General features: G+C 38.5%; 1 protein-coding gene across 1 annotated transcript in view; it reads right to left on the bottom strand.

Annotated features, from left to right (window-relative positions):
* Positions 1 to 353: 353 nt before the first annotated feature.
* The window catches only part of LOC122488345 (probable maltase-glucoamylase 2), an 81,944-nt gene continuing 70,639 nt past the window's right edge, over positions 354 to 11,658 (bottom strand). Inside the window, exons 45-49 of the mRNA XM_043589645.1 lie at positions 8,534 to 8,583; positions 5,068 to 5,241; positions 3,527 to 3,737; positions 2,944 to 3,427; positions 354 to 2,835 (exon numbers count right to left, since the gene is read on the bottom strand). Of these exons, the coding sequence (XP_043445580.1) occupies positions 423 to 2,835; positions 2,944 to 3,427; positions 3,527 to 3,737; positions 5,068 to 5,241; positions 8,534 to 8,583 (3,332 nt within the window). The 3' untranslated portion in view covers positions 354 to 422. The remainder of the gene's footprint in view (positions 2,836 to 2,943; positions 3,428 to 3,526; positions 3,738 to 5,067; positions 5,242 to 8,533; positions 8,584 to 11,658) is intronic.

The following is an 11,658-nucleotide window of genomic DNA, read 5'->3' as shown; positions in this document are numbered from 1 at the left end:
TACATCTTTAGACATATCTGCAAAGTTTACAGTGCTCAGAATAGCCATATATGTAAAAGCTAATGTTAACATTTGTGAAAACTTACATAGCATAAGATCATGTATCTGTTCATTCATTTTTTATATCTGTAATACTTGTTTTTTTCAAGTTTATGTATTTATTTGGAGAGAGTATGTGTGTGTGTGTGCACATGTAAGAGTTGGGGAGTGGCAGAGAGAAAGGGGGAGAGAGAGAGAATCCTAAGCAGGCTCCACACTGTCCGCGCAGAGCCCAGTGCAGGGCTTGATCTCATGAAATGTGAGATCATGACCTAAGCTGAAATCAAGAGTCAGACTCTTAGCCAGCTGAACCACCCAGGTGCCCCTGTAATAGTTTTTTTTTAAAGAGATGTCCATAGTAACTGTCCTGCTTCAAGTAGTAATCATGGAACTAGAGTAGCATTTATGGTGTTTGCAATGTAGGTAGATACAGGAGTAGAAGCATCCATTGTTGTTCTATCAAGAATGGTAGTGTTTAAAGCATATATGGTACTATTTGTACTATCTGTGGTAGCATTAGTTGCAACATTAGGTAAATAACTAACTGCAGAGTTCGCTGTTACCTGATTGTGAGCTGCTGTGTCTAGAAGAACAGTCATTAATGTGTCTGAGGCTATTGTAGCATTTGGAATAGAAACATGGGTAGTGTTATATGGAACACTGTTAGAGTTATCTGCATCAGTAATATTTACTGCATGCCCTGTACCGTTCACAGTGTTGGTGGTGGTATTAGCTATTACACTAGTGCTAGGAGAATAAATATCTGTAGAAGAAGGAGTAGATGTTGTAGGAATAGTAATGCTAGTGCTATTCCCACCGGATATCATAAGGGAAGGAGAACTGGTAATAGGAGTGTGGTTGCCAGCACTAGCAACATCAGTACTTGTAAAAGAAGTCGTTAGCATAGCAAGAGCAGTGTTTGTATCATAAGTACTTACAGAAAAAGGAGTCCTAATAGGAAAACTGTTGTTAGTAGTATTAGCACCCGCATTCATAGGAGAAGCAGTGGGTGTAATTAAAACACTATTATTAATGGTAGTGGTATCAGTACTTATTGGGGAAAGAGTAGCAGTAATAAGAACACTAGTATTGGTGCTAGCATCAGTAGTATTTGTTGGGAAGGGGGTGGTTGTGATAGGATGAATACTACTACTATTAGCAGTAGTACTGGTAGCAGATGGTATAGTAGTATCAGGAATAGTAGTACTAGTTGTAACTTCAATAGTACTTGTAGGGAAAAGAGCTGCTGCAATGGGAAGAGTAGTAGTAGCATTAGCCGTAGTTATAGGGGAAGGTGTAGTGGTATCAGGATGGGTAGTACTAGTGGTAACTTCAGTAGTACTTGTTGGGAAAGGAGTGGTTGTGACAGGAAGAGTACTAGTGTTAGCAGTAGAAATACTTGTAGAGGATGGTATAGTGACATGAGAATAGGTAGCATTAGCTGTAGCTTCAGTAATACTTGTTGGGAAAGGAGTGGGAGTGATAGGAAGAGGAGTAGTACTAGCAGTCATACTTGTAGGGGTGGGTGTCGTGGTATCAGGATATGTAGTACTGGTTGTAAATTCAATAGTACTTGCTGGGAAAGCAGTGGTTGTGATAAGAAGAGTACTAGTGCTAGCATTCATAGTTAGAGGGGCAGGTGTAGTGGTATCAGGTCCAGAAGTACTAGTTGTAGCTTCACTAGCACTTGTTGGGAAAGGAGTGGTTGTAATAGGAAGCGTAGTATTAGAAATAGTACTTGTAGGGGAAGGTGTAATGGTATTAGTAATAGTAGTACTAGTTGTAAGTTCAATAGTACTTGTTTGCAAAGGAGTGGTACTTTCAATAGTACTTGTTTGCAAAGGACTAGTACTAGTGCTAGCAGTAGGGGTACTTGTAGAGGATGGTGTAATGGCATCAGAACTGGTAGTACTTGTCACTTCAATAGTACTTGTTGCGAAAGGAGTGGTTGTGATAGGCAGAGTACTAGTACTAGTAGCAGGAGTACTTGTAGAGGATGGCGTAGTGGCATCAAAACTGGTAGTACTCGTTGTCACTTCAATAGTACTTGTTGAGAAAGGAGTGGTTGTGATCGGCAGAGTACTAGTAATACTACTAGTAGTAGTGCTTGTAGGGGCAGGTGTGGTGGTATCAGCACCAGCAGTACTAGTTGTCCCTTCAATAGTACTTGTTTCGAAAGGAGTGGTTGTGATCGGCAGAGCACCAGTACTACTACTGGTAGTAGTACGTGTATGGGCAGGTGTGGTGGTATCAGGACCAGCAGTACTAGTTGTCACTTCAATAGTACTTGTTGGGAAAGGAGTGGTTGTGACAGGAAGAGTACTAGTACTACTACTAGTAGTAGTACTTGTAACAGCAGGTGTAGTGGTATTAGGACCAGCAGTACTAGTTGTCATTTCAATAGTACTTGTTGGGAAAGGAGTGGTTGTGATCGGCAGAGTACTAGTACTACTAGTAGTAGTGCTTGTAGGGGCAGGTGTGGTGGTATCAGCACCAGCAGTACTAGTTGTCCCTTCAATAGTACTTGTTGCAAAAGGAGTGGTTGTGATCGGCAGAGTACTACTGCTAGCAGTAGGGGTACTTGTAGAGGATGGTGTAGTGCTATTAGTAATAGTAGTACTTGTTGTACCTTCCATAGTATTTGTTGGGAAAGGAGTGGTTGTGACATGAAGAGTACTAGGACTACTACTAGTAGTAGTACTTGTAGCAGCAGGTGTAGTGGTATCAGGACCAGCAGTACTAGTTGTCACTTCAATAGTACTTGTTGGGAAAGGAGTGGTTGTGATTGGCAGAGTACTAGTACTAGTAGTAGTGCTTGGAGGGGCAGGTGTGGTGGTATCAGCACCAGCAGTACTAGTTATCCCTTCAATAGTACTTGTTGCGAAAGGAGTGGTTGTGATAGGCAGAGTACTAGTACTAGCAGCAGGAGTACTTGTAGAGGATGGCGTAGTGGCATCAGAACTGGTAGTACTCGTTGTCACTTCAATAGTACTTGTTGAGAAAGGAGTGGTTGTGATCGGCAGAGTACTAGTAATACTACTAGTAGTAGTGCTTGGAGGGGCAGGTGTGGTGGTATCAGCACCAGCAGTACTAGTTGTCCCTTCAATAGTACTTGTTGCAAAAGGAGTGGTTGTGATCGGCAGAGTACTAGTGCTAGCAGTAGGGGTACTTGTAGAGGATGGTGTAGTGCTATTAGTAATAGTAGTGCTTGTTGTACCTTCCATAGTACTTGTTGGGAAAGGAGTGGTTGTGACAGGAAGAGTACTAGGACTACTACTAGTAGTAGTACTTGTAGCAGCAGGTGTAGTGGTATCAGGACCAGCGGTACTAGTTGTCACTTCAATAGTACTTGTTGGGAAAGGAGTGGTTGTGATAGGCAGAGTACTAGGACTAGCAGCAGAGGTACTTGTAGAGGATGGTGTAGTGGGATCAGAACTGGTAGCACTAGTTGTCATTTCAATAGTACTTGTTGAGAAAGGAGTGGTTGTGATAGGAAGAGTCGTAGTAGTACTCGCAGAACTAGTGATAACAGTTTCAAAAGTGGTAGCCTTAGTCGTAACTGTAGAAGGATGTAGAGACTCTGTCGGGAAGGTACTTGTCATAGGTGTAGTGGAAATTATAGGGCCACCGTATATCCAGGTAACCTCAGTTAGTTTTTCCAGGTTGATAATCTTGTCAGTCAATTGAATTGTTAGTATCTGCCAGAAAATAAGAGATAAAGTTGGTGTTTCAGAACTACTTAAACATTATATTTAAGGCATATTTCAAATTATAATTTAACAAAAACAGATGTATTCATTCTTTTTCCAGAGAGTAATAAAAGGATATAGATTCCTTTCCAGGTCACTGATTCCAGACAGATAAACAGAAGGATGTGTTGTGTACATGATCCCTGTGCTGGAAATCTGTGTCTTTCCACTTCATCAGGCCAAACCACATTGCTTTCAAGTATTCGAGGCTTTGATAAAAACCAACATGTATTAAAATCTCGTTGCTTTGCCACTAGATTTTAACTTTCCCAAAGGCAGGCTGGTTTCATGTTTCACCATCCCCAATGCTGAGTATAAGTGCCTGGCATATAATAGGCATCTGATATGCTACTAAGTTTCCTAAAAAGAAGGTGTTGAGAAATTTTCTGCATCAGTCTTAACCAGGGTGGTCTTGAACACAATAGTCCAGGAAAAATGTGTTGAAGTAGATAATTAGAAAGGACTAGAGAGAGAGAAGCTATCTGAGTGTTCAGAGGGGCGTTTTCCAAAATCCAGATATTAGGTCACTCTTTCACTGCTTGGAAAACAGGAATTATACTTACCTATTTTCCCTTCTGAATGATCCCACCTAAGAGTCACTAGTTCATACTTAGGACAGGTCTAGTGTTCTAACGTGGGATACCTTTCCCTCTGTGGTTACTCTTGGTACACCTCTGCTGGTAATTTGTCTTCCACATAGGCATCTCCTACAGCAGACCCTGCTAGAGGGTCTAGTAGCATCTGCTATTTATGTCACTCCGTTTTGTTAACCAAATAATTTTACCTCACATCACAGGTGGGACATATTCACTTTGATGATGACCACAGTTTACTGCCAATTTTCACCAACCTCAAGATCTATTAATCTGACCAGGGGTTAATTTCCCTGGGAGTAATTTCAGGAAGAAGGGAGAAAATCTCCAACAATTTTTATGCGATCACTCTTCTTTTGTTTTAGCCTCTGTCACAGAAGCAAATAAATTTTGTGATGCTAGCCCGAGAGGCTAACTTTACTTAACACATAGCACCATTTCTGGGAAACACATGGAAAGGATTTCATCAGACTACTAAACATTGATCCCTGGACTACATTGGGAAGACTGCCGATGTTGCACATTTCACAACAGGATTCGATACTCACAATTTTTCATGAACATACTATTGGACATATCTCTATAGCCTTTCAAATAGAAGCACATAAAAGAATGATAATAGTGGTGACAATTTGGCAGAATAATAAATTTAACTTATAATATGATAATATTCCTTTGAGACATACCTGATTGTAAGGGTCACTCTTGAAATTCTTCTCCATGAATTGCTTGTTGTCATAAGTAAAAGTGACTTGTGTCACATAAGTAGAGTTTACCCCCCAGATTTTAATATATCCAACTTTCAGTGGATTTGAGTCACTCAAATACTTATTGTGCATGGTTTGGATTTGCAATATGTTCTATAAAGAATATGTAAAAAGAAAAAAAATACTTAATACGTCTGCTGATAGACTATACTTCACTTTAAAATGTTAAGAAACCTCAAATTAGTATTGTTGTGCTGGTTTGCTGTTTTAATTCTTAAACACCTCATGAAGAAACACTTCCTGAGTACCTGCTACAACAAATTTGATAATGCCAACATTATGAAAGTTATTTTACCTATACTGTTACTAATTCTTATAAGGATCTTGAAAAGAAAGCATCATTATCTCAGTTTTACAGATGAGGAAACAGGCTCTGGGAGTGAAGTGAGCAGCTAAATTATATAGATACGTTTGGAATCATGATGGGGCTCTGAGCATTGTACTGTGTGAGTTAACACAGGGTGAACAAAGAATTATGGCAAACAGTCCCTAGACTAAGGACAGTTTGCAACAAATATAGGGACTTGACTAAATCATAACTTGATTAAGCATCAACACAAGGGTTAAACCAATGTGAGATAAGTGGCAATGTAGAGCATGATTAAGGCCTAAATGAAAAAAAAAAAAAAAGAAGGGAGAGGGAAACAAACCACAAGAGACCCTTAACAACAGAGAACAAACTGAGGGTTGATGGAGGGAAGTAGGTGAGGAGTGGGCTAGATGGTGATTGGGCATTCAGGAAGGCACTTGTTGGGATGAGCACTGGGTGTTATATGTTAAGTGATGAATCACTAAATTCTACTCCTGAAACCAATATTGCACTATATGTTAACAAGCTAAAGTTTAAATTAAAAAAAAAGAAAATCATAGTGAATATTTGTCATGGGTGTTGAGAGAAAGGAGAAATCACTGTGGAATAGGGTGGTCAAGAGAGGACTTAGGAAGGACATGGAACTTCAGGAAGCCTGGAAGGATGGATGGAGTTAGAAAGGTGAAATGAGAAAGGGAATGGGGGCAGGGACACGTTGAAGAAAGGCACATTCATTGAGTGCGAGAGCACGGTAGCTGGTGCTGAGCCAACAGGAATAAGACTGGTTACAATGTAAGATAGGATAATGAAGATTTTATACAATAAATCAAGGGGATAGTGGCAATAGAATGATGGTATAAACTCCTTAACTGGCAACAGTAGAAAGAAAAAAAAATATGTTCAATTGTCTTTATGGAGAATTTAATAAGACTTTGAGACTGATTGCACAAGCAGAATCAAGGGGAAATTAAGACAAATGGATAGAACTTGAAGTAAATGGGTGTGCTGAAGCCAGTTGGCACTTACTGATTCGAGAGACCCTACCGTTAAGTTGCCTAGAATTTTGCAGGCCAGTTGATAGCTTGAAATTGGCTAAAATGGTGGGAGTACTTACACCACAGGAATTAGCAAATGCTACAAATCAGCCCCACGCCCGCATAACCCCGTACCAGCCAGCACACCATTGGTAATTTTTTTTTAAGTTTATTTATTTATTTTTGAGAGCGAGCGAGCATGGGGGGGAGGGGCAGAGAGAAAGGGAGACAGAGAATCCCAAGCAGACTCCGTGCTGTCAGCACAGAGCCCAACGTGGGACTCGAACTCATGAACCGTGAGATCATGACCTGAGCTCAAATCAAGAGTCAGAGGCTTAACTGACTGAACAGGCACCCCTGAACACCACTGATAATTACCCACAGGGAAAGTTAGAAGCATTATTTCATTTCAAGCCACTGATCCTTAGAAAAAATTCCATCAAGTGTCACAGAGAAATACAAATTTATTTATCCCTTGTTTAGAATAACAGGAGAATGGAATATTAGAGTTAGAAACTATTTACAGGCGTTTTATCATCAAGAAACACATATTAAACAGGAGAAGTGCCTTCCCTAGGTTAAATAACTAGTTAGCAGTAGAAATAGAACTAAAATCCAGGGCTTCTAAATCAATGTGAGCCATATATGTAATTTTTAATGTTCTCATAGCCACATATTTTTAAAGTAAGAAGAAATAGGAGAAATTGATTTAAAAATACATTTTATTTAACCCAATATATCCCAAATGTTATTATTTTTAACATTTATTCAATATAAAAATATTAATGAGGTATTTTACAATCTTTCAAATATTTCAAGTTAAGATGGTCACATTTCTAGTGCTCAATGGTCACATGTGGCTAGTAGCTATCATATTGGCTAATGCAGCTCTAATAAGATATTCTCTCAGTCCTGGGTACCATGTTTTAACAGGAATCTAGACTAATTGTGGTCGAAACAGAATAATCAGATCTGGAAACCCATAGAAGCACAAAACAGGAGAAGTGTGAAGTTTGCCTGCAGATGTATAATTCCGAGAGAAGACAGAGAGTATACACAATGGACATCTTCAAATCCCTGAAGCAGTATTATGTATAAAAGACAATAGATTTGTGTTATACTATTCCTTAAATGCAAATAGGTAAAAATTATAGAGAAGCAAATTCCAGGTCTGACATAGAATGATCATTTAACATGCCTGGTAGATTGGTTGTATTAATTTCTCTAATTATTCACCCTTCCCTATTCATACCCTTTTCTATGTAATTTTGGCAATGCCCTCTCTCTGGATGGGGCGTTCTATTCCACCTTTGTCTTTGAGCTTGGCCATGTAACTCTCCCTCGCTAATAGGACAGTAGTCAACTTGCTGCAAATTGGAGATTTTAAAAAGTGCTCAAGCATTTCCACTACTGTTTTTGCCCTCTTCTGAGGTCATGAAAAGGTCATGCCCAGACCTGCCCATAAGGTCATCCTAGGCCATCGAAGAGCCAGCTGACAGGTATGAGTGAGCACAGCCAGGATCACCCTAGTAGCCTAACAGTTCCGCAACTGAGCGCAGATGCGTGTGAGCCAGACAAGATCAGGCAGGTCCAGCCCATAACATCTGACCAGAACTTCCGAACACTACAAACTCATGAGCTAAATAAGTATGTATTGTTACGTACTGCTGAAGTTTTGAGGTTGTTTGTTACACACCATTGTTATGCAATAGATAACTGATCTAGCATTTATCCTGCAAAATATTATTAGCCAAGAAATGCTGTTTCATCCCCAGAAAACATGTTGTACATTTAAGGACTCATTTTGTAACCAGCATTATATGAATTACAAGCATCTTTTTAGAGAATGATGGCATATTGGGTAATTGTCAAAACAAGGACTATCCTCATATTAGTTATCGACAGACCCAATTTATAAATATAAAGGCAGGAAGTTCCTCCTACTAAGAGGCAGAGTATTATTTCAATACAGTTAACTGATAACGCTTAACCTGCAGCTGACTGGGAATGGATTTATAAAATTCAATAAAAATAGTCTTACCTGAGCTGCTATAAAGTTTGCCAAGAAATACTTTCCATTTTCATAGGTATCTGCAAGTAAGAAAAAAAGAGTAAGTGACTAGTCGTTGCTTCAACTATAGCAGATAATGTTGCATTTAGTCAACGGGGTCACAGTCACTGATCAGGATAATCATGACCTCTCTGAGGAACACTAAGGATAGTAGCCAAGGGACTATTTCACCCCAGGGTAGCATGGGGATGTACAGATAAGAGGATGTTTCAAGTATGGGTCAAGTGGTTATAAAAAGTGGTTATAAAAGTAGAAAATCTTGGTTGAACTCAGGATAGATACCCCAGATGAGGAAACATGGAGGCTAGTGATCGCTTTTTTCTGTGCTGAAATAGCAAGCATGTAGCCATGAGAGTTGACACGGCTATGATGATAAAGGCTCAAAGCAGAGGACAGTGGTGAGGAATTCAGGCTTTCAAGTCAGATTGGCATGGATTCAAATCCCTGCTCTTATACTTAGTTGTTGTACAAGCTCAGGCAAGTAACTTAACATTCTGTCACCTGTAAAATGGAGATAATAATAGTACCTAGTTCATGGCATGCTGCATGAGCAGAATAAGTGCTCAAAATGTATTGTTCACTATCATTATCTGCATCTTCATTATTCTTCTCTCCCTACTCTTAGATCATCCCACCACAGTGCTCTAGGTCACAAGCCCTCCTGCCTCTACAAAACTTACTCCATCAGTTCTTCCCCAGACCCTCTCTGCTCCTCCAGGCTCCAATTAGGCTCCAAAGTACTCCATTCTGACAAACCCTTTTACTTGACTCTATATCAAGCAACCGCATCTCCACATCTCCTTTTTAGTGCCATCTTATCTCAAAAAAGGTAGCCTCTGTTTGTTATGTCTGTGTACTCAACTCATAATTCAGTCCAACATCTCCTACACTTCAGTTCCTATGTTTTTTTTTTACTGATTCTGATCTTTTCAGAGTCACCAGTGACACAGTATATTAAATCTAAATATCTCTTCACAATATTCAGGTTTTTACACCTTTCCCCACACATCCCCTCCTTGAAATCATCCTTAGTAGAGGTCTACTTTACTCATTCTTCTCATGTGGCTTCTGTAACTCCTATTTCTTAAAAGACAGTTTCATTTCATGTTTTGTTCTTGCCCTTATACATCTTTTAATTAACAGTCATGCCACCATAAGCAACAATTATCTAGCCCCAAATGTTAGTACTACCAAGGTTGAAGGAATCTGCTCAAAAAAAAAATGCACTTTCTTAAAAAAGAAGAAAGTTGGAGAACTCTTGCTTCCTGATTTCAAAATTTACTCAAAGCAACTGTAATCAAGACTGTAGTACTGGCATGAGAATAAATATAGTATATGTATATATAAATATATGTAACTGTGTATATGTATATGTAAATATATATAATAATATAAATATATAGTAATAAATATAGTATGTGTATATAAGTATATGTAACTATGTGTATATGTATATGTAAATACATACAGTAATATGATGAAGATTTATTTCTGTGTCCATAATTCTATTTATATTTAATATGTATAATATAAATATATGCATATATATATAAAATATGCATACACCTTCATATTTAAAATCAGTTGATTTTCATTAAGGGTGCCAAAACAATTCATGATGAAGAATAGTCTTTTCACATATTATGCTGGGACAACTGGATAGCCACATGCAAGGTAATGAACTTGGATTCTACCTCACACCATATACACAGATCAACACAAAATGGATCAAAGATCTAAATGTGAGAGCTTAAACTCTTAAAATTCTTTTTTTTAATGTTTATTTTTGAGAGTGGGGGAGGGGCAGAGAGCTAGAGGGAGACAGAAGATCCCAAGCGGGCTCTGGCTGAGAGCAGAAAGTCTCATGCAGGGCTTGAATCCTGAACTGTGACATCATGACCTGAGCCAAAGTCTGATGCTTAACCAACTGAGTCATCCAGGTGTCCCCTAAACTATTTAACTCTTAGAAGAAAACAAGGGTAAATCTTTTTGATCTTGGATTTGGCAATAGTTTCTTAGTATACCACAAAGAGCACAAGCAACAAAAAAATAAATTTGACTTCATCAAAATGAAAACCTTTTGTGCTTCAAAAGGACACTACAAAGTGAAAAGACAATCCACTGGATGAGAGAAAATATTTGCAAATCATATGTCTAATAAGGGACTTGTATCTAGAATGTTGTTTATAAAGACATTTACAATTCAGTAATAAAAAGACAATCTATTGTAAAAATTGACACAGGATATTAATAGACATTTCTCCAAAGAAGATATGTGAATGGCTAGTAAGTACATGAAAAGATGTTCAATGGCATTAGTGATTAGGGAAATGCAAATCAACCAAAACCACAATGACATATTACTTCACACCCACGAAGACGACTAGACTCAAAAAGACAATAAGTGTTGACAAGGATGTGGAGAAACTGGACCCTAATGCACTGCTGAAGGAAAGTAAAATGGTGCAGCCTCTTTGGAAAAGAATCTGGGAGTTTCCAAAAAAGTAAACATAGACTTACTGTATAGCCTAGAAATTCCACTACTAGGTATGTACCCAAGAGAATTGAAAAAAAAGTAGGTCTATACAAAAACTTGCACACAGATGTTCATAGCAGCATTTTTCCTAATAGTGAAAAAGTAGAAACAACACAAACGTCTACCAACTGATAAATGGATGTGTAAAATGTGGTATTTTCATCCAAAGTTTTATTATTCAGCCATATAAAAGAAATGAAGTATAGATACATGCTATGACATGGTGGAACCTTAAAAACATTCTGCTAAGTGAAAGAAACCAGTAACAAAAGGCCACATTTATTCAATTTATATGATTCCATGATTCCATTTATAGGGAATATCTAGCATACACAGATGTATAGCGACAGATCAGTAAATGCCTAGGACTGCATTTCCTGGGGCTGGAAAGAATGGGGGCAGGGTAAGGAAGGATTGAAGGGTGGTATTTAAAAGGTGGAGGGCTTATTTGGCGGGTAAGTAAATTGTTCTAAAATTGCTTGTGTAATTGTTATACAACTTAGTGAATATACTAAAACCACTGAATTGTACACTTTAAATGGGTAAATTACACACTGTG

The sequence above is a fragment of the Prionailurus bengalensis genome, chromosome A2, assembly GCF_016509475.1.
Source record: "Prionailurus bengalensis isolate Pbe53 chromosome A2, Fcat_Pben_1.1_paternal_pri, whole genome shotgun sequence".
NCBI lineage: Eukaryota > Metazoa > Chordata > Mammalia > Carnivora > Felidae > Prionailurus > Prionailurus bengalensis.
The sequence above is the reverse complement of the archived record's forward strand: the minus strand, read 5'-3'. Positions and strand labels throughout refer to the sequence as shown.